We start from the raw sequence: 26,851 nt of genomic DNA, 5'->3' as shown, positions 1-26,851 counted from the left end.
AGATCAGCAGCCTCGGTTTCCGATGCTGTACGAGGTACTCTCGGGTCCGCGAGCCTTTTGTCCATTGTCTATTACATGCATCACGATGCTCAAAATGCAGCGAAACGCCACATTCACCATCATTATTGAATCCAGAGAAAAAGGGGCCACCCGGGGAGTTCTTCTATAGGGCCGACTTACCCAAGAAGAGCAGGTGGAATCAAGCACAAATCTGAGCAAATCAGGGTGCAAGTCCAATCCGGAGCATGGTTTCGGTGGTCAAATGTTTCTCCACACGTCCAGAGTGTAACCAAACCACCCTTTATTACATCACCAGAGGCTGTAAGATGGCCATATTGTGTACCGATTGCCTGGAAAACTGTCCACAGTTCGTGTGGATCCATTCATCTTCTCGATCGACGATGCGGCTATGGAAACATCCATGGCTCCCATGGCGCCCACGGCGCTTTGTGGAGAGAGTGGAATATATGTCTGTGTTGATGCTCGTTGAGCTGATCTCGTCAAAAACGAGCACTTGGGCGACTAGAGTGGGCAGCTTTGGTAGTTCCTCAGTCCAAATAAAATGGAGGACGAGCTGAAAGACATCAGCGACGCACATGAGCGTCGCAAAGCTCAGAATCGAATTGCCCAAAGACGGCGTCGTGAGTATGCCCCTGTCAGCTTTGCACCAAGAGTGAACCCGAGTTGACGGAATAACTCTTTTGTGATCATAGGGCAACGGCTTCGACAAGACGCAAAATCCGCAGGAGGGGATGTGACAGAGATGACCGGCCTTGACTCTTCGGACCTGAATCTGCTGGGGCCAGAGACCGGGGAGTTATGCCTACATGGTGCACTGCCTTCAGCCTGGAACCGAGATGTGGGATTAGACACAGAAGCAAGTCTAATGGATTTCAGCTTCCTAGACCCCAGTGAGATGACAGAATTCAATGAAGGACTCGGAGCCAGCGACATTACTCCTCAAAAGATCACTGCAGACCCATCCTTGTCGAAGCGGGTTGGACAAATTACCAGTGACCACTGTCGACACTGCAGTTCGCACACCTCAAGACCAAGTATGCCCAGCCCAGCGGACGGTGCTTTTGCAGGGCCTTTTCAAGCCAAGGCCACGGAGACGGTTGAAGGCGTATACGACCGACGTGACCGTCATTACAGTATCCAGAAACCGCAGGCCGTGCGTTCCAGCTCGGGATCCCAGTCTGTTGATGCAAAGTATTTTCCACTGATGGACGATGCCGCCACAGCAGCTGGCATGAGCACTACAGAATTGATACGACCGTCTTCTCAGCAGAAAAGCTCTAGAAACACCATCAGTAAACGCACCTGGTCAGACTCCCGTGTTCAGCAGCAGCAACACCACCACCAGCAACTCAGGGTAGCAGTGGCACCAAGCCCCCAACGGCTCTCTTCGACATCGTCGTATCGGTCCTCCAGCTCTAGCGATAGCGGGGGCCGGGTTCGCGACGATGACTGGGAATTCCAGAGGTCCCCCATAGCATCTACTCTGAGCCAGAGATCCCAGAAACTGGCCACGGACCTGATAAGGCTGTATGAGTTGGGCGTATATCTGGACATTCAATCCAAGGACACGGAGCTGGAGGAGCTGCTGTCTGAAGTTAGACGGAAACTCGCCGTGCTTCACGGCAATGCAGAACAATCAGCGCGGATAACCACCAACGACCCCAACAACGACTGGCGGTGAAGGGATACACAAATTTTAGCAAAGTTTAATTCCATTTGGAGGGGATGAAGACTTTCAGTCTTGGGGACCTGAGACAACAAGTAAGACGGCGTCTCGGTGAGAAACAATCAACATGCAGTATGTCCTGATATAGGTGCGGAATATACAAGTGTTCGGGCAGGGTATTGGTGGAACAGCAGCACAGTTATTTCTCTAGGCATGCTAGCCTCTACAAGAAGGCTCCAAAGTATATATCAACTATCGAAAGCCTCTAAGGACTGGGCTTGCATCATTTTCACACGAAGGGGCTTTTGAAAGCATGAACGATTGTTCTTTTCCCTGCTTTGGAAGCCCCTGGTCCTTGCCTTCCTTGGGCCCCTGTTCCCTTCAGCCTTACATATGGCATCCCCCCACTTCCGCCAAGCCAGTGTCGCTGCACTGCCGTCGGCCACTTTTGACCTCCGGACAAGAATCAAGGAAACAGGAACACTTTATCCACGATATGGACGATTCCGTCACTGCACAGAAAGTCGGCGGCTTTGACACGAACCCTGGTGGCCCTATTGCTTCTGACGGACATTTTGATGAAGCCTCCGGCGCGGGCGACGTCGAACGTCAGCTCCATGCCTGGTCGTAAGGTAGGGAGACAGAACTGTCGACGACCCCAGGGAACCTTGTAGCAGCCACTTTCGGACTGGGTGGAATGATCAGACTCGGGATTGGGGGTCAGCTCATACTCGTACCACCCCTGGTGCTTCTTTGAACCCGCCACTGCCGCTTGTTGATCCGAGTCTGCATCTGACCCGGCCACAGCTCTGGCTTCGTACGTCTCCACTGAGCCACCAGATACTCTTCCGCTTGTCCCCTCGTCATCGTAGAAGGCGTTGGAGAACAAGGTTCTATTCGGCACCAAATGTCCCTGAAGCATTGTCTTCAGAACACCCTTGCCCTGTTCGCTGAACAAGAAGTCCAGATATCGCGGATCGAGTTGGCCAAAGGCAGCATCGTCGGGCGCAAAGAAGGTCGCTCCGTGCAATTTTGCTTGCTCCAGATGTGCCGCGAACTCGGCGTGCTGGACAGCTTTTCGGATCAGGTTCAGGTGACAACCACGTTGATCTGGCGCAAGGGAGGAGTCGATAAAAGAGGTCATTGGCTGCAGCAAGGGTAAGTATGCGTCCACGACATGGACGACGCCGTTGCGGGCCATGATGTCGTGTTCAATGACTCGAGAGTACCTATTGACCATGAGGGCGGCACCCACCGTAGCAGTCTCGGACAAGGACGACACGCTGATGTGGATCCGTGCGTCTCCGTTCAATGTCCTGGGCCGCAAGAGCGTGGGCGTGTTGGGCATGGACAGCTCCCGGATCGTCGGCACCCAGTGCGGCGAGATGTGGTTCGCCAGGCAATCATGGAGCGCCTGGTGGCTTTGACACCCTGCTGGCAGGGCCGCTGAGTCGGCGACGGCCCAGACGGTGCTGTTCAGACCCGGGTCGCTCAGCCGTGAAGCCAAGTCCTGGAAAGGTCTCAGGGAATCGGCGAACGCTTGGGTTTGCTCCAGGGAGCCGAGGATGTCCAAGACTGTCTTGTTCGACCATCTGTAATCGGGCCCGACGTACGGGAAGTTGTGCGGGATGTGATTGACCGGAGGGCAGAAGGTAAACGAGGCAGGCGTTGGTGTCGTCTTGAGGTCATCGGGCTCTTCTACCAAGCCAATGTCTTCGGGAATGAATGCAGACTGGACCGGCAGATAAGGTGGGAATGCTTCTGGAACGGCATGGATTATCTTGAGTAGTAATCCCAGAAGAGTCAAGAGTAGCATCATGCTAACATCTCAACAGTATTATCAACTCTTACAGAAGACAATCCCCACGCAAGGCGGCTGGATGGGCGAGAGGCTCTTGTTCTATTGCTGGGCGAGGGCACCTAGTCTTCCCAGGAAGGTCAATGGGGACGCCATTACTGCCTGCCACGGGGCGAGACTATGTCACGGATGATGACAGTTACGTGGGTGTCATTATTGAAGTTGAGTGCACCTCTGTATGGGCTTCCGGCTGACACTTCGATCTGTCCACCAATTGCCAGGAATACTATGTTTTCTGCCTGGTGTGTCCACCAGCTCGACTCAATACGGGGCATCCTGCAGCGCAAAGACGCCCTTGGGCTTGGTCAAAGGCCCCCTAATCTTGACCGCATTCTCCAATGCCCAATCTAAGACAGCCCCTGGGTCTCTACACTGATGGAATGTATTATAATCTGGATATGGTTTCTCCGAATCCGCCATCCAATGGAACAAAATCACCTCGGTGCCGCCTGGGTTGCACATGAGGACTTCTCGCAGGCTCTCTATACAGTGGTCTGTTTTCGAGCACGTCGGTCAGATACAGACCTCGAGCCTGATTTGGGGGTTTATCGATTGGGGACTCACCAAGATGGCCACTCCCTGGGGAAGTTCCATACAGTTCGGGATGTACAGCGTGTCTGAGAATATTCTAACGAATCTCGCGTTTCAGCGCCAGTTAATCATATTTATCGGGGAGAAGTCTTACTTACCAGACAGTGCAAATGATGGAACATGGCAATTTGTCCCATGTACCTCGTCTCGCCTCCATGAGACAGCCGAATCAAGGACTCCTTCCACTCCGGAGTGTACAGATGGCTGATTCTATCCACCACGTCCGCAGACACGGCGATTGTTCCGTTCCGGCCGTCCAGCATTGCTACAGAGAAAAGCGTGTTCAGCTTAGGAAGTTTTGGTCAAGAGAAAAAAAAACCTTGTATGAGGGAGCAAACAACATACGATTTGCCGTCCATCTGCGCCACTCCTTCTCCGACGCCAGGCCGTTTGAAAACCCGGACGGGAATTTCGTCGGATACATGAAAGTCTCGTTGAAGCGGGTCTTTCGCACGGGCACGGCGTCAAGGATGGGTGACCACATGACTTCAAGAGCACGCTGTGGCTCTGCTGCGGCGATCACGGAAGACATGGCAAGGCTCGTGATGCCGACGATGGCCAGCATCGACGACAGCAGCAGGAGGCAGCCGTGCAGAAGCCACCATTGTCGCCGACTGCGATAGAACTCTCTTTTCTCGCCTCCCATAGAGACCACTCTTATTGGCTGCCACGAAGTCACCCAGGTCTTCCCACCTGTGACTTCTTCCTCGTCAATGAGTCTGGCAGTCTCCATGGACGAGGGATGCGGGCATTCGTCTTCCCCTGATCGTTCCTTTTCTGCCCCGTGCTCCATCGTGGATTAAGATGGAGGGAAATGGCACCTCTTTAAGCAAAGACGGACGGACGTGGAAGTATTATTGCTGGAGATTGTGTCGTTGGGAATGAAGCAAAATACCTAGATAGGGAAGGATAAAGTTGCGACCAAGGACGGTAGGCCCCAAGCATGGGAGCCATATTCACCTATGTGAACAGGATCCCATCGTGCCTAGAACGACTAGACCCATACCCGTACTGCCCATATATGTGGACGGACCTATTTACAGTGACTAGTGCGCTTTACAGGGGTACGAGTATATTATAATGCATGGCCTGTGTGGAGTATGGAGCTGTCATGATGACGCTGATTTTTGTGCCAATCGCCCTTCTCCGGTCATGTTGCTGACTCGCTGACACTCTGATTTAATTCTAGTCTTAGTAGCGGGTCATCGACCAGCAATTGTCGACTGTATCCATTTCACTCGCAACGAACAACCTGGCTGCAGTGGAAGAACCGGTTCATTGGAAAAGATCCGAGAGTCCCAGGGTGCTTGTCACAAACTATTCAAGACGAAAGCTCAAGCACAGGCATTCATAGAAGATTGCAAAGAACCCGATGCGGTCGGATGGCGTAGCGAGGTAAAGAAAGCACTGGATCGTAGGTTTCAAACCAAAGGATAATGAAATTCGACGCGGAATATATCTTATAAGAGGCAAATGGGGGTAGCGACATCGCAGACATCTCACAGCTACCTATTCAATCGACAGATCAAAATTGATGAAAAGCAACATCCCCATACCCACCGAGCAAAGATCTGAGCCCACGGCCTAGCCCAGAGGTGGGTTCAGGTGCTGCCCTGGGTAGCCCACTTCAAGCCTGCAGCCAAGAAATACCTAATACCTAGGTACGTTTGCAGCGCGAATCAGTTTGGAAAACCAAACTGTAAACCGATCCTCATGTCATTTTCCGCCACCGGGCTCAGAGTCGTGTCACTAATCAAACCTCATCACTGCTGAAGCAATCCACCATCTCGTTGTAGCCATTAATTACGTGCGATTCAGGCAACAAGCCGCGGGAGAGGGTCTACGTTCTCTAAGCGCGGCTATGGAAAACCTCTACAAAGGAATCTTCATTAATTGGACAAACCCTTTCCAGGAGATTCTGTGGGTATTTTCGTATGCTAACATGCCCAGATTCTTGTTGTCACCTGAAAAGATTCATCTCTTTGTAGGGACTGCAGTTGCGTGGCTCCAAGAGTCAGCTTTCTGAAAAAGAGCGGATGACTTGGCAAAACAAAGCACGTTTGCCATGTCTGTCTGTCCTGATCCGTGTCCAACATTCTACCTGGAAATGAGCTTAGTTTGCCAATTCGTCAAGTTCAAGGTGGTCCAAGTGACTGTCGGTGTGGTCGTGTTGTCTGGGCCGTACGAATAGACTTTGAGCTGATTGTATGCGTAATTGATGTGAACATCAATTGGTGTGTCCTGCATACACTGTACGGTCACGGTCGACCCAAGAGATCCACGAAACCAGTTGGCGTTGCCAGAGTCAAGGCACAGCTCCTGCAAAGTATTGTTTGCATCGGCATAGTACAGCCTGGTCTATCCACAGTTTTCAGTTGATGAATCTGTCTCGTGGAGTATCGACTCAACTTACGTGGGAAACACCGTCATTTTGACTTTGCCAAGCAAGGGCACCCATGTCCGGGGAGGTGACTTTGATTCTTGTACCATCGACAACGATAAAGTCTTGACTGTAGTTTTTAGCTTCAGCAGCCTCAACCTCTCCTTCCTCTTGGCTGATATAAACTCGAATATTTCCAGACATATCGTCCCTGAAGAAGACATTGCTATGGGCGTCGGAGCCTTGAGCAGAGGCGATGAGTTTCTAAAAAGATGTTATTAGTTGCACTGTACATCGTCAGAGGATCATGCATACCTTGGTCGACATGATGATCTCGCAGCAGCGGAGAAATCCCAACTAGTTTGTAGCTTGGTCCTTGGAAGATACAAGATAGAATAGTGGTTCAGCCTGGAGAAGTAGCCGCTTCTTATACCTTTCAGTTCCTGTTGTTTACCTCTCGTGGGCTCTGATCAATGTAAATAGTCAGCTCGAGGTATGCGGGTTCCCATAGTTCAAAGTATGCAGGAATCTCAAATCAGTGGTCGGTCAGAGCGAAGAGGCTTACTAGACCACAGCTGAAAATCCTGCGGTCAAAAGTAGCAAGAGACGTTGTGCAGGTCTGGACGAGCCGCTGCAAACATTGACTAATAGAGATGAAAGCTTCCTTGCTCTGACTTGCACGGATTCAAACTGGCCACGCGGCTTTGCAGCGATATGACTTCTGTGGCTGGTAGGATCCCTGATTTTACAGAGTCTGGGCTCTGTTAACATTCAGCTTCTCAATAACTATTGAGGTTCGAACTCTAGTGCAAGTGGAGTGATTGGCGTTATCCCTGGACTGTTCAGTTCTTGTTCGGCTTCTCCTGCCATCTGGGCTTCGATACAGCACAGCATCAAGCCCAGCTGGAGGCTATCAGTGTAGGCGGTCCACACCGGTTGCGCATTTCTTGATGCAGCGGGAGGCGTGATGTTTGTAGACTTGGGGGCTTGAGAAGTGAACACCTGAGCATTGATCCGACCTCAGCCAGCCACATATAATTTGGAGAATGTAACAACGGCTCAACTGATGACGGACTACCTCCAGGCACATGGGCATGTGGCCTTTGATCGGAGATAGCAAGACTTCATGGAGAACTAAACAAGGAAAGATTCTGATCGTTGGCTGTGTGGTTGCTTTAGACTCCTGCGTGCCCCGCAACCGAAGGCAGACCCTACACCATCCTACGCCCGTCAACACTCGACCTCCGCACTCTTACTCAACAGACTATATGCAGGGACACCTTTGGAGGCAAGCATTCCTCACTGTACGGTATTGAGAGACCCTACAAGCACGCCTATCTCAGCCAGCCACATTGTGCTCATCTGGCCGCATTGGCAGTCACGTCGGGCCAGCTCATCACATTTTCAACTCAGCTATCAGGGATACGAGGTGAAAATGGTAATCTGCATGCTTCAACATGCACTTCTTGACCAATGCCTGTGTCTTCAAATAGACCAGGTCTAGATCTACAGTGTGTGCCCCAGAGTGCAGTTTGTTAATGTGCGCAAAAACATCGCTTTCAGCCAGCCACAATAACAGCGATCAGTGTGAATGTATTTCACGTGCAAAGAGCAAATAAGAACATCGGACGAATGCTCCCAGCACCTCCTTTCTCGGTCTACGAGTTTTGACCCTAGTACGTTGATGCGAAAAATTTATTCGCGCTCTTCAGCTTTCGCCAAACCTAAGCCTGGGAGACTGTGATCCTCTGCACCGGAATGCCAATATCGTGGATATTTTTGTCCTGACGTGTCCAATCTAGAGTCGAAGTCTTTTAGTCTTCAGCTGGGGATGGCGTCGGCAGAGCACTTGTTGCTTGCTCTTACTCAGAGGCTTTGCCGTATGCCAAGTTTCAAGAAGACGCCGATTTAAATCTTCGCCTGACAGACTTTGCCGCTCAGAAAACGTCCCGGCAGATCATGTACATCGGCATGGACGTATTCGTGTCTTGTGACGAGCTATACCAGTACCTTGCAGAAGCGGAGACCACCGTGAAGGTCGCGGGATCAACAAAGCCGAAACGAAATCCACAGCTGAAGCAACGTCGTCAGATATCGACAACTGAAGAGCAGCTTGACGACCGCGACGAGGACGCTTTGGGATGAAGTACATGTTTTCAGGCGTCGAGATCTTGATGATGCTTCTTAACAAAAAAAAGGGGTCTTCAAACTGCACTTAACGCAAAGGCGTACGGAGCTCTGGTGCCACAATGCCTGTTCCTTGGGAACAAAACACCTCCAAAAGGGCAGGACTGAGTTGTTGTCGCTTGACTGCGCTCGCACGATGTAGGATGTACTGTAGGACCTAATATATCGGATCCCAATGCGACGAGAGTTCTGAGATAGCTCAAGACTGTGGTCCGGGTACCACTGGTCCCAAAGACTGCTGAAATAACATAGATGATGCGAAGTCAAAACGCATCAACATCGTTAAGAAGCTACCTCGGATAATATACACTTTGCGATCGTATGCCCGGTTGCCGTTTGTTACACTGTACCATCACATTTCCGGCCCCTTAAAATTCCCCGAGTCGGCAAGCCAGTGTTGCTGCGACCATGGCCGGCATGGCCGCCGCCCTCAATGTCCACGCAGCGGGTTCGACGCTGCCCAGTTTCGTCATGCCCGACATGATCCCACTGCTGACCAGCGCGGCGATGATCTGAGGCGTGGAGATGGCCAAGCTATGCAGACCTAAGATGGCGCCGCGATGTTGGCGGAGGTCCTCCGCCGCCTCGTCATCGTCATCGTCATCGTCGACCCCCGGTGAGATGTCGGCGCCAACAATGGCATGGGGGATCCACTGCGTCGCAGCCCAGGAGAAACCCGCTAGGGACACTAGGACGACGGTGCCTTCCCACGACTTGACCACCAGGGTCAGCAGCATGCAAGACGCGAACAGGATGTGGCTGGACATCCAGACTGTGCGCATGGACAGCGGATTGTCTGCGTCTTCGACATCGGGCCCAGGCGATCTCTTACAGGGTTTTCGCACAAGACGCGTAAAGACCATGGTCGAGACAAACGACACGAGCGTCCACAGTAAAAGGGCCGTCGACCCGACTTGAGTTGCTGGGGATTTCAAGAGGCGGGTGACGTCCGTCCAGCCGTGGAAAGACTGCAGCTGAGAAAGCGCATCTTCAAAGACTGTCAGTCAGCATGATGTGGGCTTCACAACGGTATCAAATATTCGTGGGAACATACATCTTGTGTTGACGTAGCTGCGGCCTGTTAGCTGAAATGTTGTTTGAAGCGCAAGCGCGGCGGTAAGAGGCTGGGTTATTCACCTGGTCATGTAGAATAGAAAAGGATACCAAGCCGTCCAGGAGAAGACTTGGACGGCGAAAACTTGCTTGATTCGAGCTGGGGTACAGCGATAAGCTTGTCTGACAGAGCGGAGAGTAGATGAAAGCCCGAGTGGCTGCTGTTTATGCCCGACCAAATGCGCGTCGAGTTTGGAATTTTGTTCCCTTGCTGTTCGCAGACAGACCGACACTGTTGCCGTCAGGCTGGCACAAGCGATGAGGCTCAGGACTTGGAACTGTGTCAGAAAAGAGACCCCGAGGACTTCGGGCAGGTGGAAACTCCCCGCCCACAGGCTGAGAATGTTGGACACAGCTGTCGCGTAGCTCGCCCAGGCCGAGACGCGGCTCTGGTCTTGTGCAACCACGAGATCCGTAATCAACGACCGCAGACCAAAGGCCAGTGGCGTCATGGAGACATTGAGCAATATGACCAGCAGGACCGCCACTGCCCGCATCAAGCCCGGAGAGGTCGATTGGAACAAATTCTCCACCCAGGCCAAAGCGAGGATGCAAAGCACAGAGCAGACGGCGCCGACGAGGACAAATGGCCGTCGCCGGCCCCAAGAAAGTCTGCATCTGTCACTCATGATGCCGATGACAGGTTGCAAGAAGCCACAGGTTGGGCTTGACGCCCACACCAGAGCGGTCATCGACCGGGACAACCCCAAGGATATCAAGTATGGCTTTGAGCGAGCGTCGTTAGCAAAGCGATTTGAATTCGATTCGCATTGAGGCTTACACTGCCGTGCGAGATTATTAGAGCCCAGACTGTTTGCAAACTACGCCCAGAAGTGAGTGTTTCGAGCCCCGAAAAGGATCGGATCGTGGATTCTTACCCTCCCAGGCCACAAGTCAGACAAAACAGTCTCCCGTAACTGAGCCGGCGTGCAGCCGCGAGCGCATATTCTTGCTTTCTTGGATACATGTCGGTGCAGCGGTCGATCTAGGGTGCGAAAGGAGGAAAACAGCGACTTGACTTGACTTGACTGCTTCGGGGGAACGCGACTTTGCAGCAAGTTTGGATGCTCTTAGGACCCGGGAAAAATTGGCTTGTAAGCGCATGCTGAAGATCAAGAGTCTCAGCGGAGACTGGAGTCCCGCATCTCAAAGCAAAGGCAATCACTTGGTGCTGAGCGAGGTCGCGGTGCAGACATGCTCGGCAGGAGGCTTGTCTGGAGGGTGAGGACCGGCAACGTCATCAAGACCGGAGCCTAAAGCTCGTCATTGATTCGGTTAACACACAACATTGTTTTTCTCTTCCACGGACCGAAATGTGCATACTGTTCGATTAATGGGTCATCCGATGTCGTTGGGATAGGCGATGTTGACGTGGTGACTGTCAGCATGACTTGGTCATCTATGGGATGCTGACCCCTGACTGACTCATGATGCTTCCTGAGCCTTGCGTGCATGACTCGTTATGTCTCCATGTCAGGTAGGTCGTAATCGACTGCAACTTTCAGCAATCATCACAGCACCGCAGTTGAGCAGTCTCCATGTGTACGATATTCTCCACAAGTAAGCATAGCACCGTTAGGGCTGCAACGATCGGCGGCATCTGCTCTACTCGGGACTGATGAAGGTCCATTGAGCTGGCCCCGTCACACTGCTCCAATGGCCGACGTCACAGAGAGTCGATTTCCTCTCGCAAAAGCCTCGTTCCAACTCAGGAAAGTTCTATAAAACAAAGAGATGGCCGGTCCCCGAACCGCCTCTTCATGCAGCACAGCACCGTCCTTTGAAAGCCCAGCTTGCGTGCAGAAACCCGGGTGCCTTGTGTGAAGTCAGCCAGCATTTAACCCAATCCCAAAAACCCTCAATCGGAACACCCTCGTCCCAGCACCACCACTTAAGACGCCATTATGGTCAAGTACGCTCTTTTGCTATGTGCCGCTGTTGCGGTGACGGCGGTTGCGATACCAGCGCCCCTCAGACCGGTTGCGGAGGTGGTAGGTATTGCCAGACCTGTTGGCTACCCGCGGCTAATCAATGCATAAGGCCAAAAGGGGAGAGGACACTGCTGTCGAGTACTGGGACAAGGTGGGCACTCCTTACCCAAATGCTGTCTTCGGGACTGATGCGCAAAAAGCCCAAGAGAGCAGAGGACACTGCCGTCGAATACTGGGACAAGGCCAAGCGCGCTGAGGACACCGCCGTAGAGTACTGGTAAGCTTTTAAGACCCCTTTGGCAGGATGAATTTTCTACTTGGAGCCGCCCATCATTTCTAGAGGCAATCGAGGGCTTTTTGGGATAAAGCTTATGATTCCCAGGGACAAGGTCAAGCGTGGCGAGGACACGGCTGTTGAGTAAGTCCGCAGAAACCCCAGCTCGACTTCCATGGTGTTACTGACACACAATGCCAAGGTACTGGGACCGCAAGGCCAAGCGCGGCGAAGACACTGCTGTCGAGTAAGTAGAATTTATCAGCTCGATGTGCGGCCCCGACAACGAACATGGTACTGACAGATGCCGTTTTTAAAGATACTGGGACAGGAAGACCAAAGCTAAGCGTGGCGAGGATACTGCCGTTGAGTACTGGGATAAGCGCTCTCCCGAGAGTGACACCGCGGTTGAGTACTGGGACAAGCGCTCTCCCGAGAGCGACACCGCGGTTGAGTACTGGGACAAGAAGCGATCTCCTGAGAGCGACACCGCCGTCGAGTACTGGGACTAAATATCCCCAAAAAATCCTGAGTCGGTTTGGAGGTCGACGTGCGTGGCCGTCGTGTCTCTCTCTCGAGGCAAAGAGCATAGTGAAACGACATTGCGGCCGACTCCTCTATCTCTTTCCCTTGTCAGCGAAGGGTAATTGCGGACTCAATGCGGGGATCATCAAGAAGAGCGTGGAAAAGGAACGGAAGGAGATGTGAAGGCATTTCGGTAATAGACAGAGCGACATGACATCTCAGTAAAGGACAGACACCGGTTCACGGTTTCCTCAGAATATTGCAAGTTGTAGATTCAAGGACAAGAAAGGAAGATTTGCTCTATATAAGGTTTTCATTAGGCTAAGACACAGTTGTGTTGGGGCCACAAGGTACGATTGTTTTGTTGGCGCGGTAAACCGTCCGATAAAGTGGTCATAATTGCACTGCGCGTTCAGCGCTACGAGAAGCTATATCTGTTCTCTCCGCCGACGTTAACCATGTTGACCGTGACGTTGACTGTTATCAGTAGTGTTGTGTGAGAAACCGAATGCCGTTGTTTACAAGAAGTGGGGAGCATTGAGCACAATGCCCATGATGCACCCTGCAAGCGTGCCGGCGATGGGGATAGTCATGATCCAGGAGAAGAGCAGGAGACCAACGCGTTGCCAGTTGACGGCCTTCCAGGTACCATTGCAAAGGCCGACTCCGACGGTGGCGCCGGTTATGCACATGGAGGTCGACACGGGCAGGGAATACTGTGAGAACAACAGCACAGTAATGGCGGCACCCATCTCCATCGAAGAGCCTCGCGATGGCGAGTGGTAGGTGATCTTGTTGCCCATGACTTTCATGATGTTGTAACCGTAAGTGATGAGACCGGTGGAAAGGGTTGCCGACAGCACTGCAAGTTGCCAGATTGGCACTTCGGCCTTGGATTTGGCGGCGTCCCCGGTGGACCAGGCCGAGTAGATGACTGCCCAGGGACCGACCGCGTTGCCAATGTCGTTGGCACCGTGGGCGAAGGACGCCGTGCAAGCCGTGATGACCTGGATGAAGGAGTAGGTGTGCTCGACCTCGTTGGGGTATTTTGTTGCATGGGAATACACCCGCTCCATGCGTCGACCCTCAGGCGTGCCCGCGATACCGGTCTGTGCAGCGTGGATATCGTAGTTCACGCCATACAGGACGGCGACGACGAGCATGGCCGGGATACGTTTCAGGACAGTTTTAATATTGCGAAACTCGTAGATCTCGCCTTCACCAATGGGGTTCTGGTGCAAGGTGCGCATGGCCCAGCCGAGAGGACCACGCTTTTTCCGAAGCCGCGAGTGGAACCTTTCTCGGGCTTCAGCTAGTCGCTCCTTGTAGGTCAATTGCGTGGACTGGGCCTCAACCTCCGCAAGTCTCTTCTCTCCCGCACCAGCAGCGTGCCCTTTGATACCAGAGTCAATCTTGTCAACTTCTTGATCCAAAGACTCTGGCGTGTGAGTAGAGGTTTCGTCTTCGTCGTGCTTTTGGACGACGGCATAGTCCGGAACATTTGCTCTTTCGGTAGTATCAGCTGAATATGGTCGCTTCCAGAGCAGAGGGCCCAAGGGGAGATGCCAGAATTTGACAGTGTGATCCCTCTTGATAACCTTTGCGTGGAGCCAGGGAACGAAGAAAATGGCGGAGAGGATGAAAAGGCCACCACCAACGCCCATGGTGACAGAAGCGATATACCACGAGGGCTTCTTGTTCAGACCAAGATTGGGAGAGCCTTTGTAGACCACGGATAGTGTGCAGACAGTGCCGGCAATGAGGAAGAAAAATGGCGAGGTGAAGACGGCCCATGGCACTGGGTTCTTCCGTATGTGCACCACCAGTTTGATGAGCATGAATATTGTTGCAGCAAAACCCCCAGAAATGAGAGGAGCCAATCCCAAGCCGGCGAAGATCGCACCAAGACCCTGGCCACCATTCCAGCCCCATTCTACCTGAGAGGCTCCAGCGACGGCGACGCCCACACCGGCGACAGCGGAGATGAGCGAGTAGGATGACGAGACATGGGCAGAATGTCGTGTGCACCACATGACCCATGAAGAAGCTCCTGCAAGAGCACAAGTGAATGCAAGCATTTGAACACCGGCGTTGTCTTGGAAGGCCTCGAGAGGAATGATCTTGTTCTTGATGGTGGATGCAGTTCGTGCGCCGACTGTGATGGCGCCGACCATCTCAAACACAGCACCAAGTACCATGGCTTGCTGGTATGTGATAGATCTAGAAGAGACGCTGGTGGCCCAGCTGTTTGCTACATCGTCTAGCAAAGCCATCAGCATCCATGTGAGCCGGATCTTGGATGAGTTACTTACTTGCGCCGTTATTGTAAGCATCAAGTAGGGCAAACAAAGTGCCAATGGCGAAGACGTAGTTGTACTGGCTGAGTCGTGCCATCTTGATGAAGACCGAGTGAATATCACTTGGGCAGAGATATTGATGTTGCTTGGAGACTGATAAGAGGAAGGAACCGACAGCAGCACGGAGCTTTTATGTTGCCAGTGCTGGGCATTGTTGAACGTAGCTGCAGACCCTATGCTCTTGGCCGCAGGGATTTGGATGTACGTGGTTTTCCTTCTCTTCGACTTCGCACGCCCTTGGACGAGCCCACCCATCATCAGATCGGAACAACAAATGCTTTGCCAACCCACATCCCAGGGCGACCGAGGGCGCGGGTTGGCCATATCCTTCCCGAGAATCTTGTCTTGCGTTCTTGGGAGAGGAGATCAAGTAAAGACCAAGGAGCGATAACCCACCGTCAGATGCAAAAGAAGCAAGTTCAAGCTGCCCTCACGCTCTCCTCCCACCTTCCCGAAGTCTTGGCTGCAACTCCGAGCGGACGTTTCTGAATTTGATATACGGCGGAGGCGAGCACGTTCTTCAGGGGGGGTGCCTGAGTGGTCCGCGAACGACCGTGGGAAGGTCTCCGCTCCCCTTGGCATATCTTGGCGGAGTCAACCCGCCTGCGCTGCGCCCCTTCTTCCAGGCTCGTCCGTCGCGTAGCCACCGATACGTTCCCGCGCCAATATCGACTTCATTTCAGCCCATGCTAGAGTCACAAACCAGGCCTGTCACTCTCTGATCACTTGGCGTGCAGAATTTTGCAATTTGCGTTTTTCTGGTGCTCGCAGTCACGGTTGGCGGACCATATCCACGTTCTCTAGATGGAGGCTCTCACAGGAACGCTGTAACGACATCACACAAGAGGCGACGTAGTGGCGGAGAATGTCACTCGAGTATCGCCCCATCGGCACGCCCGATTGATGGATTGGAGCTCTTGGCTTACCAGATGTTCCCGCGTAGGAGTCTATGGCGTGCTGCATCCATAGTGAGACCATACGCTCATGTTCGCGTGCACATAGCCCTTTGAGGAAGTACAAGATGCGAGAGCATAGGGAGTCATGCTCCGGGCACTTCGTGTCATTGCTGTCGACTTCGATCTCGACCTCGACCGTTGTTAGCAAAGGTCTCTTTAGCGATGGTCAGGGACCTTCTGATCCCTGGACCCCCATCCTTATCTTGCGGGGCTGCACACTCGAAAAGTTGCCCATGTGCTTGGTACTCAAATGTCCAAGGTGAACAAGTCTGATGGGGATCAGATGTCGTTGGTGCGTTAGTAGAAGCTGATTGCTAGACCGAGGAAGCTCCTCCGCTGCCAGCCTGAGTGGTACAGTCGGCGTCAAACATGCCAAGCCTATTTGCTCGGACGATTGCACGTGACCGCAGTACAATTTTGGGCATTGGCGGGGTTTGAATGCGGGTCTGGCATCTGCTCGTGCGACGGAGTCACACAGCAGTCACAAACCTGACACGTCAACACTCCCGAGTATACAAATTGTTCAGTAGGGAGACAGTAGTTGTTCGTGACTCAACTGTCTCTGAGTCTCTTCCATTGCCGTCTCCCTTCAACATCTCACGGTCCACTTCAACTACAATGTCCCACTCGAGAAACCCCTCCAAAAGCGAGCTTCCTACCCGAGAGAAAGAGCCCAAAACTGACGCCGGACAAAAGATGGAGGCCAAAGCTGCGCCTGAAAAGCCAATTGGCAAAGCGGAAGCGAAACTTCCTCAGAAAGCCGGTGGAAAGAAAAAGAAAATGGAGGGTGCAGCGCTGATTGGTATTGATGTGTCCAAAGACGTCGACTTTTCCGAGTGGTATCAGCAGGTCTTGCTGAAGGGAGACATGCTCGACTACTACGACATCTCTGGCTGCTACATCCTCAAGCCTGCCTCACAATTCGTTTGGGATGAAGTCAGAGCCTGGTTTGATGCGCGGATCAAGAAGATGGGTGTCAAAAACTGCTCTTTCCCGCTGTTCGTCTCCGAAGATGTGTTGAATCGGGAGAAGGCTCATATCGAGGGCTTCGCAGCCGAGGTCGCATGGGTGACGCACGGAGGCAGTACCAAACTCGAGAAGAAAATCGCCATTCGTCCTACTTCCGAGACCGTCATGTACCCTTACTACGCAAAATGGATCCAGAGCTATCGTGATTTACCCCTCAAACTCAACCAGTGGAACTCGGTTGTCCGCTGGGAGTTCAAGCATCCGCAGCCATTCCTGCGCACGCGCGAGTTCCACTGGCAGGAGGGTCATACGGCACATCTGACCGAACAGGAGGCGGGGAAAGAAGTCCTGGAGATCCTCGATCTGTATGCCCAGATCTATGAAGAGCTTCTGGCCGTCCCTGTCATCAAAGGCAGGAAGACGGACAAGGAAAAGTTCGCGGGAGGACTGTATACCACCACCGTAGAAGGATATATCCCTGCTACGGGTCGTGGTATTCAGGGAGGCACCTCGCATTGCTTGGGACAAAACTTCAGCAAAATGTTCGGCATCACGGTGCAAGATCCCAACGCAAAGACTGAGGAGGAAAAGAAGAACCAGCTGTACGTCTGGCAGAATTCTTGGGGTCTGTCGACTCGTGTCATTGGTGTGATGGTCATGATACACGGCGATGACCGTGGTCTGGTAATCCCACCTCGCGTCGTTGAAGTCCAGGTCGTCATTGTGCCGGTCGGAGTGACAGCCAAGACCACGGAGCAGGAGAGAGACGCATTGTACAAAGAGATCGAAGGACTGGTGGAGGTCCTCAGAGCGGTCAACGTCCGGGTAGAAGCGGATTTCCGAGAGGGATACTCTCCGGGATGGAAATTCAACGACTGGGAATTGAAAGGCGTACCGCTCCGTTTGGAGTTCGGACCTGGGGAGAGCAAGGGCCACTTCGTCACGACATCTCGACGAGACCTTCCAAAAGCTGAGAGCAAGAGCCAAATTGCCATCAGCGAACTCAACACTGCCGTTCCGGAGCTGCTAAACACCATCCAGAAAGACTTGTACGATCGAGCGGATGCCAAATACAAGTCGCACGTGAAGAAGGTGACCAATTGGGATGATTTTGTGCCGGCACTGAACGACAAGAACGTCATCCTGCTACCTCACTGCTTGACCGAGGCGTGCGAGGATCAGATCAAGGAGAATAGTGCTCGTAAGGCCGAAGAACAGAGCGGCGTCCCGCAAGATGAACGAGCTCCGAGCATGGGTGCGAAGAGTCTTTGCATCCCATTCGACCAACCCGAGGGCATCGAGAAGGGGGTGACCAAATGCGGGAATCCAGGCTGCTCGAACCTGGCAGAGGCATGGTGCATGTTTGGCCGGTCTTATTAGTTCGATGAAATGATGAGGGTCAGAGATAGAAAAGAGACGAATATGGCAAGTGTTGGGCATGTAGACGACGGAGATGCCGCAGAGCGTTCCGGAGTGGTTCAAGAGCATGCATGCATTGTTTGAGTCAAATCAATCTCCTTGATCACGAGGGCCATGTCAACCATATCAGCTGGAAGGGGTGTCGGGTGTGTGACAAGAGGCGAGGCTTGCCTAGCTTTATCAGACTCTGCACTGGCGACACACGACAGGCGGTCATGGTTGGTCTAGTGCCCCAGGAACAGGCTAGGATCAACCAACTGCAGCCCCTGCCACCCACCTGCAGTCCAATGGCAGTAGGCGGTTTCTAAGCGTCTGCTATCAGGGAGGTGCTTGGCCTACTAGCCTGTGTCAAGAGCCCACTCCCGGGACGATAAGCTGCCCTGGGGCCCGTGGTTGAGCAAGAAATCGGAGGAGAGGAAGACGGACATTGCTCATGGGTCACGATAGATGCAAACTAGATGGCGTCAGATGGAGAAATGAAAAAGGATACAAAAGCATGTCCCAGTTCCACCTTCTTCACATTGATTAATCCAAGTAGTAGTATGATATTGAACTCAACTCAACCCGGCCAGTCTCCTCGAGATATATGTGAACGTGGCCCCCATACCAAGTAGACTAACATCTTTTTTTTATTATTATTTTTCTTTTCTTCTGCCCCTCATCGATCACTATCCACATCCACCTCCACCCGCCGAGCCGCCTCTCGTCCCTCTTCCACGGCTCTGGTGCCGCCTAGATCGCTGGGATTCTAGGCGCGCTTCTTTTGTCGCCGGGGCCCATTCTTGCTTGCTGCTGTTCTTTCGCTTCTGGCCTCGCTTTCGCCGTTGCCGCTGGTTCGGCCGGCGCCTGTCAGTGCCTTTGGGCTGCATCCTCCCGCCTCTGCGCCAATGCGAGCTGGTTGAACATGCCAATTCTGGCCGGCCAGCAATTTTGGGATTCCAAATGGGCAGGAACCATCACAACCATCTTCGACTTCCTGAGCATCTCTACCTCTCGCCTCCTCCACCCCCAACTCCGCCGTTCTCTTTCACCTCTGCTTCCCTCCTTGCTGTCAAGGCCGCAGTCCTTTTCTCCCCGTCCGCGAATCTTTTCTGGGAGACTGGTGGCTCCAAACCCTTTGCTGTCGGCGATCGCATTCCGGGTTTCAAAACTTCTGCCGGTGAGAATTCGACGTATTTTTCTTGTTTCGTGTTGGGGAGAAATAGTACAAGACAGGCGAAAAGGAGAAGAGGACACGTTCTAATGCATCACTCTGAACAGCTTTCTTGACTACCCTCAGAGCGAACCTCATCCTCGACCTCGAATCTACCCCACCCTCTTTAGCCAACACACCCGACATCCTCAGACCGACCGACATGGCTTCGTCCAGCGGCCTCCCTCCTCCTTCTCCTTCACCTCTGGTGCAAAGCGCCCAGACTGTCGGTGAAGCCTCTGCCCTCGCGGAGACGCAAGCAGGACCCCTCGACGGGGTCCCAGAGCTCACGACTAAACCCGCTGTGACGGAAGACGATAAAGTTGAAGCACTGCACTTGATTGCCGACTCTGTTGCGCAACAACGCCAACTTGCCTCCGCGGCCGTTATTTTCCATCCTTTGACTATCTCAGTCCTTGTCCTTTTTCTCGGCCTTGCCTATCAAAATCTATACAAAGGGGCCTATTCGGATTGGGCAATTATTGGCACGACGTCAGCGGGAATTCTCATGGCTGTGCTGATCACCGTGCGCTGGCTGACAAGCGGCTATATTTTCGAGGCCGAGCGCGTAGGCACCTGGAAGTGGCTGAACGAAGGCCGTGACAATTCAGACAAAGGCATCGTGGGTTCTGAAGACGAAATCCTCCTGACTCGATTTGGGGATGATATCATTGGAACAATCGTCGTTCGCGGCGTGCGGGATTCTTCTGGCTCTTCGGGCAAGTCACGCAAAAATGTGCCGACCAATGGATACATACGGGCATGGACAGTCAAGCGGATATATAGACACAAAGGGGTAGGACAGGGCTTGCTCGAAGAAGCAGTTGCGCTGTGTCAGCAAAAAGGATGGAGCGGCCCAGAATTTGCAGAGGACCATGCCAACTCGGCGAATGTGCTCCATCCGACTTTTTCGGGCGGTTTCAGAAAGAAAGAACGACAAGCAAGGGAGATGCTGGAGAGGGTGATTGAGGAGAGCAGATCGAATGCCAGCGGCAAGAAGGGCAAGAGATGAGAAGATATGATACCCCGACGATTTTGGCAAGATTTTTTGGCAATGGAATGCAAAGATAATAATACTAGACATGTTGGCAAGCGGCTATTGCCCTGAGATGGGAGAGGAAAAGGCCTTTGGATGATCTGAACACCTACCTAGGTGGTTAATTTGGGGGCATTAATATCTCGCTCCGAGAAAGACAGGCAACGTCTTCCTTACCATGACCCTTACTACTCCTGTTCTCTTGAATTACATCTTGTGTCAAAGTTCGATTTGACCATCCCCAATCCCTGTAGTCAAAGGGGGATATCTAATATTGCAGGTGGCGTGTGTATATGCATTCTTCTTTCTCCATGTCTCGCAAGGGAAGGCATGGGAACACATACAGAGGAGTGTGTGAGGTGAGAGTCATGCTTTGCGTGTGTCTCAGGGTAAGGTACTTAGGTATCGAGCATGATAGACCATAATGGATCCATATTGGGGTCAATTTTCTCCCTTTCCTCTCAGCTTTAGCTTTCGCAGATGGAACGAGGGGTTTCTTGACCTAGAACCTAGACCTCGATCCAGACGTCGTAATAGAACCGAGTCCCTGCAGGTGGTAATAGTGGTAAAGGTAATCGTTTGGTAATGATAATAGTAATATTGTTACAAGAAATATTCCCCAACGGGCTTCTTGGCTGGCATGCCCCTCGTGCCCTGCGGCGCCGCTTCAAAGACTCTATATCTCCTGCCCGGAGTAGCCAGGTTCCAAAGCACGCCCGCTCCGCCACCACTGCCATCCCCGCCGACGGGTTCTCTGCGTCCCTGGTCGCCGTTCGCGCGCTGGATGCAGCCGCCGTTCGAGCCATCCTCGCCCAATTCCAGAATGGCAGCGACGTTGCCGCACCGATAACAATAATTGGGGGCGCTCCAGACGGTCACGATGGTCTTGTCGAACATCTCCTTGTAGCCCTCCATGACTAACTGGTGCGCCCGTGCGATTAGGGAGAGGTCGTTGTTGTGATTGAAATGACGGACGATGTCGGCGCCAAAGAGAAAACCTGCGCCGCGCGGACTCAGGCCCCATCCTTCAATCTCGTCCGGGTCGGACCAGAGGAGGTCGCACATGGCGCCTTCGTGGGGGACTTCCTGTTTGCGGTCGATGAGGCGGATTTTGTCGACGGTTTCGACTAGGGGTGACAGACCGCCGTGGACGCAGAGGACGGCGCCGGTCGAGGATGTCGGAGGTTGGAAGAGAGAGGGGGGAGGTGGTTGGCTGGGTGAGGACTGGGGGGTTTCGATAGATGATGGTAAATCAACGTCCGGGGCGGGAGATATTCGGCTTCCGCCGTCAGGGAAGGATTGTGATGTTTGCGAGGAGTTCATTGAGAGGCCGGCGAATTGCCGCCGGAGGGTCTTGGCCATGATTTCCCCGTTGGCATTGAGGACTTCGGATTCGAGATCTTCGTTATCTTCCGAAGGAAGGGTGGATTGCGTATTATTGCTCTCGTTCATGGAAGACGCCATCCCACCTGTCGGAGGTGGCACGTCGGTGGTCGCACCCAAAATCAACGCCCCGAGCGCCAGGTAGTCAAACACCTCACAACAATACCGCCAGACATTCGCACTCCCGTATTTCCTAATACATTCATCGTAGAAGCCGTAGACGGTGGTGATCTGCCTCGACTCGTGATTGCCCCTAATAAGGGTGATGCGATCCGGGTATCTGACTTTTAGACAGAGTAACAGCAAAAAGCTTTCTAGACTGTAGAAGCCCCGATCCACAAAGTCGCCCATGAATAAGTAATTTGTCTCGGGCACGTCGCCGCCGACGCGGAAGAGTTCCATCAGGTCGTGGAATTGGCCATGGATGTCGCCGCAAATGGTGACAGGCGCATCAACGGTGACGACATTGCCTTCTTCGATGAGCAGTTCGCGCGCCTTGTAGCACAGTTCGCGCACTTGGGGTTCGGGGATGGGGCGGCAGGCGCGCAGTTGCGCAATGGCTCTGTAAAGAGAGTGCGTCAGTGTATGCTGGGCGAGAATGTTGTGCGATAGGCAGCAGGCGCAGCAGGCGCACTTACTTGTCGAGATCGCTCATCACCGCGGCGCAGATGAGGAGAATCGTGTAGCGTTAGAGCGCATGAGTGTGACTTTGGTCCGAAAGAGGGTGGCAGTGCGATGGCGTCAAGAAGATAGCAAATGAGTCAACGGCGAGGATGAAATGTGCGGCGCAACGTTGGTGTCGATATCGCTGATGTCGCCAGGGTCCGAGAGCAGGAGGTTCAGAAAATGGACTTTGGACTTACGAATCTGGGGTACTGGTCGTGGCAGCGTGGTGTGTCGCGTGGTAATTATGGTGGAAACGGGACTTTTTGACGATAATTAAGATGCTGGTGGCTGCTCGCTGCATGCAACGGCGATCATCTCGGAAGATCCTCGGCAAAGCATCGAGTACGGCGGCGCATTCAGACATTGATATGGTCTCCGCAATGGCAGCCTCGAAAAAAGAGAAGCTTCAAGTTTGGTGAAGAAAGCTCCAAATCTATGACCGAGTAGAGCAACTTCAGCTGCTTAGACCACCACCAGGAACTTGATTGATCCATTGTCCCACTCTCTCAAGCTCCTCCTTCCCTTCCAAGTCCGATCCTGCCCAAGCCACTCGTTCCATGGCGACCACCTGCAGCAAGTGAAGAATCACACCACGCCAAACCACAGCTCCCCCATTGAGAAAACGAGGACGAAATGCCACCGCACCTACACCCGCGTTCCACAGCAACCTCAACCCTCTTCGCGGGGACACTGCTCGCCTCCTTCATCGTGGTGGGCATCCCCCACGTATTCCCCTGCCCACGACCTCGCACGGGCTACGCGGCGGACGCAGGGCGAGCGACAGTAGAGCTGGATGAAGACGGGAACCCTGTTGTCCGACGAGGACAAGCCAGGAGACTAGAGGACAAACCATCCACTGGGAAGACACCAGCGGAGGTTGCTCAGGAGAAAGAACTTCCGCAAAGCAAGGCGCCGCAGCCGCAACCTCGTACAAAGGGCCTAACTGCGTCCAAGGCCCTAGACGAAGAAGCAGCCCTGTTCAGAGAGCTGCAGGCCGAAGCAGAGGCATTGGAAACGCAGGCTAGATCAGCGAGGGAATGCCCCGTGCCGAAGCCGAGGGGCTGGGTCGGGAGAATGCTAGGGTTCGAGGAGCAGCAGGGTAGGAAAGAAGTCGTGGCAGGTAAAGAAGGTGGATGAGAAAAAGGGGATGGGGACAGAGAAAAGGGATGCGAATCACACAATTGGACAGCACAGCCCCTCAAATGAGCTCAAGCTCAATGTATGGGAAGGGTGGGAAAGTCTACGGACTGGACTGGACTGGATTGGGCTGCATATGCTGCCACAAACCGTCCCAGCAGGATCCCAAAGGACGGATGAGGAGGTATGGAAGCAAGGACGTACCTCCTGGTTACCCATAAAGAGGCAGCAACACCACACCTCTGCACCTCGACGGCGCTGGCACTAGGCTAGGACCTCACCTATCTCGACTTGGGGGCAACGGCACATCGGTATTAGCACCAGTGGTCTACACTAGGTACACCTACAGCTATTTGTACAACCGGACACCGCGGTCCAGAGCCACCCTACCAAGGGGATTGCCTCATCCGGACCTGGGCAAATACAGTTCCCATATCCACCAGCTTCCGCTCAAGGATGGTTTGACCACTAGATGGCATCGGGCGGGTTCCACACCTTAGGCCACCATCTCAAGGGTGAATATGGACGGCATACAAACGACTTGGATGCGGGCAGCTGCTGCGGTGGAAGAGGACAGAACCGTGGATGGAGAATGGAGAAAGGAGAAAGGAGAATCGTGTGTAAGATTAAGAAGCATGGCCATGGATATATCTTGGCTCGCAAAAATCGGCTTTTCTGTATCCAAAACTTGTGCGCATCATCTGGTCGCCCCGCCTGGCTTCCAGGGCTCAGACCATTGAACTGTGCAAGCATGAGAAACAATCGCAGAGGAGAAAGCAAAAGCTAATCAAACACGTCGCCGCTCCCCTCTACCAACGGCTTGCAACATGTCGCCCATGTCGCCTCAGATCGTTCACTCACAGTCCCATCAGCCCCGAAGGTCTCCATCCAACCCCTGTCTCGGCATGGTCACATCTCTCTGCCTTCACCGAGCCTCCCTTTCATTGTTGTTGGCATCCTTCAGCTTCGCCCCCGTCTTCCAATTCAGTTCTTGTGCGATCTTGGTCATGCGATCAAAGACAGGCCGACCAACATACCTCCAGAACCCACCTGCGCGAACATAGGTCTCCCGTTGCTCATTTTCGAACCTCTCCAGGTCATCTTTCACCAGTGCCTTCAGAGCGGCGACAATGGAAGGCGTTTGCTGAGTAGAAGAGACAAGGGCTTTGTTCATCCCTGCTCCAAGGGCATTCTTCTTTGCACCAGTCCCGTTGGAAGCAGCAACAGCAGCATTCGCAGAACAACCACTTGACCGAGCGTGTCCTCCATCAACCCCGAGCTTTACCAAAACAGCAACGAGTAGATCATCCGTCTCGTCGTCCTCGGCATCACAATCATGCACACCCTGGCTGTATCTCCTCTTCTTGCCGCCGCCAGCCTGGTGCGATAGACCAGCAATCGAGCTCTTGCGCCTTTCACGCTCACTCTTTCTCCGCTGTGCAATGCTGGACAGGAGCATCTTTTTGTGTGCCTCAATGCCGGACATGAATCCCCTGTTTCTTGCGATGACCTCTTCGATGGTCTTGTCGCTCGCCAATGGGTGTGTGGCGCCGCCTGCTCCTGAATTGGCGCCGTGCAAGACCTCTGCAACAAATGCAACATCTGCTGTCCGCACATTGATGGTGTGCTTCTGTTGGTTCTTGGCAGCCTTGACTTGCGATTTTGCTGCTTTGGCGGCTTTTTTGAGTGCTCGAGCCTCAGCTGCGGTCAGCTTCGGAGGATGTATGGGCTGTGGGTCACTCTCGTCAGGCGTGCTGGTTGTGGTGTCTGTCATAGTCAGAGCGTCGTCGTCATGCTCATCATGTTGTTCGTCTTCAAAGTCACCATTACCAAAGTCGAATTCGCGGACAGCTTGCTGGGCATGAGGGACGTTCGCAGGCAGATCTTGCAGCAATGCTCTTGTCTTGGCTGGGTCTGCCACTATGCCATTCGCGACCCTATATTCGGCAAGAAGCTCTGCGATCTTTCTCATATGTTTGGGTGCAAATGTCAGCTGGTTTGTCTCAAGTCTCTTCAACAAAGACCACCCCAGAACGTTATCATGGATAGGGAGGGCTTATGTTGCGACCTCCGCGTCACTCACCTTCCGATGCCTATTCTCATGCAGTTCGTCGGCTTGAATGCAGGAGAAACAGTTGTGGCTTGCGCCGATAGCGTGCATGGTCTGGTGGTAGCGAAAGCAAGGGATACTATGGATACCATAGCATGTTTGTCGGGCCTTGGGATTGCTCATCTTCATGGAACAAAGGTAACAGCTGTGCTCTAAAAAGTGTGCGACATGTGACATGGATTTAGCTTGTGCTCTCCCCTTGTATCATAATATGACGGCAAGGCCTGTGGAACAAGGGGTATTGCCAGGTTCACTTGCTTACCGAGTCCAGCAGCCGCTTCCCATTTGAATGGGCTGTTTGGCGCGGCAGGGTCCATGGTAACGGTGTGCTTGCAGCTGGGTACGACAGATATGTCTGTCGGTGCGTGTGGAGGGCTTCTTCTGTTCTTAGGCTCGGTTGAGGATATCGTAGGGGTGGAACTATTTCAGACAGCGCAACAGGCAGCGAAATCTGTGTGGTGTCGATGGACGCGTATGGATGGAGATGCTTTAAAGGGTTTATTGTGCAGATCGGCAGAGAGGAGTGCGGTGAGGCACCGAACGCAGGTAAACCACAAGGTATCATGTGAGGATGTGTCTGCCTGTGCAGCAGCACCGAATAGTGAATACCCAGGACAGTCAAGAGTGATCGTGATCGGGTATGAGCGGCTGCTGCTGGAGGCCTGCAGCGGATGGAGTGTCTGGACAGCAGATCGTGAGCGGACGTCAGGCAAAGGCATCAACAGACAGGCGGTGTCTGCGTCTGCGTGATATTGCATGACTCTGCGACTTTCCACAACAAAGGAAGAGGGCATGATAGTGAGAGATTCGTGCAAATCGACCCGATGAAGGGATGGATGGAGGTACGGTGCATGAGTCCAGGTCGTCACTGGCATTTCGGGCAACTGCAACTCGGTGGAGATGGCCAGCTGTGTGATCCCGCCGAGAAAGAGGGTGCCGAGATGAGGCTGCTAGGACATGGACAAGACACATGGGGAGGAAGAGCAGGAACAAGAAGCTGGACAATAGAACGAGGATGAGCAGAGAGTTTGTATCATTGCCAATGATAAGTCTCGCACCAAGCAAAAGGAGTGAGCTTGA

At 53.1% G+C, this 26,851-nt stretch overlaps 12 protein-coding genes across 12 annotated transcripts; 5 read left to right on the top strand and 7 right to left on the bottom strand.

The window, feature by feature from the left end:
* Positions 1 to 562: 562 nt before the first annotated feature.
* On the top strand, positions 563 to 1,702 carry Z520_00648 (uncharacterized protein; the record flags this gene model as incomplete). The annotated part of the gene is made up of 2 exons (XM_016771168.1): positions 563 to 641; positions 714 to 1,702. 2 exons carry the CDS (start codon positions 563 to 565, stop codon positions 1,700 to 1,702), a joined length of 1,068 nt encoding a protein of 355 aa, XP_016638078.1.
* A 451-nt stretch (positions 1,703 to 2,153) lies between these two features.
* Z520_00647 (uncharacterized protein) lies at positions 2,154 to 3,503 on the bottom strand (the record flags this gene model as incomplete). Its single annotated transcript, XM_016771167.1, has 1 exon — positions 2,154 to 3,503. One exon carries the CDS (start codon positions 3,501 to 3,503, stop codon positions 2,154 to 2,156), a length of 1,350 nt encoding a protein of 449 aa, XP_016638077.1.
* A 303-nt stretch (positions 3,504 to 3,806) lies between these two features.
* Positions 3,807 to 4,929, bottom strand: Z520_00646 (uncharacterized protein; the record flags this gene model as incomplete). The annotated part of the gene is made up of 4 exons (XM_016771166.1): positions 3,807 to 4,039; positions 4,110 to 4,173; positions 4,235 to 4,401; positions 4,482 to 4,929. 4 exons carry the CDS (start codon positions 4,927 to 4,929, stop codon positions 3,807 to 3,809), a joined length of 912 nt encoding a protein of 303 aa, XP_016638076.1.
* A 1,304-nt stretch (positions 4,930 to 6,233) lies between these two features.
* On the bottom strand, positions 6,234 to 6,843 carry Z520_00645 (uncharacterized protein; the record flags this gene model as incomplete). The annotated part of the gene is made up of 3 exons (XM_016771165.1): positions 6,234 to 6,494; positions 6,550 to 6,780; positions 6,832 to 6,843. 3 exons carry the CDS (start codon positions 6,841 to 6,843, stop codon positions 6,234 to 6,236), a joined length of 504 nt encoding a protein of 167 aa, XP_016638075.1.
* A 2,228-nt stretch (positions 6,844 to 9,071) lies between these two features.
* Z520_00644 (uncharacterized protein) lies at positions 9,072 to 10,508 on the bottom strand (the record flags this gene model as incomplete). Its single annotated transcript, XM_016771164.1, has 3 exons — positions 9,072 to 9,700; positions 9,758 to 9,774; positions 9,841 to 10,508. 3 exons carry the CDS (start codon positions 10,506 to 10,508, stop codon positions 9,072 to 9,074), a joined length of 1,314 nt encoding a protein of 437 aa, XP_016638074.1.
* A 1,409-nt stretch (positions 10,509 to 11,917) lies between these two features.
* Z520_00643 (uncharacterized protein) lies at positions 11,918 to 12,533 on the top strand (the record flags this gene model as incomplete). Its single annotated transcript, XM_016771163.1, has 4 exons — positions 11,918 to 12,024; positions 12,130 to 12,165; positions 12,224 to 12,268; positions 12,341 to 12,533. 4 exons carry the CDS (start codon positions 11,918 to 11,920, stop codon positions 12,531 to 12,533), a joined length of 381 nt encoding a protein of 126 aa, XP_016638073.1.
* Positions 12,534 to 13,064: 531 nt separating this feature from the next.
* Positions 13,065 to 14,940, bottom strand: Z520_00642 (uncharacterized protein; the record flags this gene model as incomplete). The annotated part of the gene is made up of 2 exons (XM_016771162.1): positions 13,065 to 14,806; positions 14,859 to 14,940. The coding sequence occupies 2 exons, from the start codon at positions 14,938 to 14,940 to the stop codon at positions 13,065 to 13,067; spliced, it is 1,824 nt and encodes a 607-aa protein (XP_016638072.1).
* Positions 14,941 to 16,477: 1,537 nt separating this feature from the next.
* Positions 16,478 to 18,208, top strand: Z520_00641 (uncharacterized protein; the record flags this gene model as incomplete). The annotated part of the gene is made up of 1 exon (XM_016771161.1): positions 16,478 to 18,208. One exon carries the CDS (start codon positions 16,478 to 16,480, stop codon positions 18,206 to 18,208), a length of 1,731 nt encoding a protein of 576 aa, XP_016638071.1.
* A 981-nt stretch (positions 18,209 to 19,189) lies between these two features.
* Z520_00640 (uncharacterized protein) lies at positions 19,190 to 20,451 on the top strand (the record flags this gene model as incomplete). The annotated part of the gene is made up of 2 exons (XM_016771160.1): positions 19,190 to 19,406; positions 19,508 to 20,451. The coding sequence occupies 2 exons, from the start codon at positions 19,190 to 19,192 to the stop codon at positions 20,449 to 20,451; spliced, it is 1,161 nt and encodes a 386-aa protein (XP_016638070.1).
* A 627-nt stretch (positions 20,452 to 21,078) lies between these two features.
* Positions 21,079 to 22,513, bottom strand: Z520_00639 (serine/threonine-protein phosphatase 4 catalytic subunit B; the record flags this gene model as incomplete). Its single annotated transcript, XM_016771159.1, has 2 exons — positions 21,079 to 22,420; positions 22,497 to 22,513. 2 exons carry the CDS (start codon positions 22,511 to 22,513, stop codon positions 21,079 to 21,081), a joined length of 1,359 nt encoding a protein of 452 aa, XP_016638069.1.
* Positions 22,514 to 23,157: 644 nt separating this feature from the next.
* Positions 23,158 to 23,661, top strand: Z520_00638 (uncharacterized protein; the record flags this gene model as incomplete). The annotated part of the gene is made up of 1 exon (XM_016771158.1): positions 23,158 to 23,661. One exon carries the CDS (start codon positions 23,158 to 23,160, stop codon positions 23,659 to 23,661), a length of 504 nt encoding a protein of 167 aa, XP_016638068.1.
* Positions 23,662 to 24,586: 925 nt separating this feature from the next.
* On the bottom strand, positions 24,587 to 25,822 carry Z520_00637 (uncharacterized protein; the record flags this gene model as incomplete). Its single annotated transcript, XM_016771157.1, has 2 exons — positions 24,587 to 25,672; positions 25,745 to 25,822. 2 exons carry the CDS (start codon positions 25,820 to 25,822, stop codon positions 24,587 to 24,589), a joined length of 1,164 nt encoding a protein of 387 aa, XP_016638067.1.
* Between the last annotated feature and the right edge of the window lie 1,029 nt (positions 25,823 to 26,851).

Source organism: Fonsecaea multimorphosa, assembly GCF_000836435.1.
Source record: "Fonsecaea multimorphosa CBS 102226 unplaced genomic scaffold supercont1.1, whole genome shotgun sequence".
In the NCBI taxonomy this organism is placed as follows: Eukaryota; Fungi; Ascomycota; class Eurotiomycetes; order Chaetothyriales; family Herpotrichiellaceae; genus Fonsecaea; species Fonsecaea multimorphosa.
The sequence above is the reverse complement of the archived record's forward strand: the minus strand, read 5'-3'. Positions and strand labels throughout refer to the sequence as shown.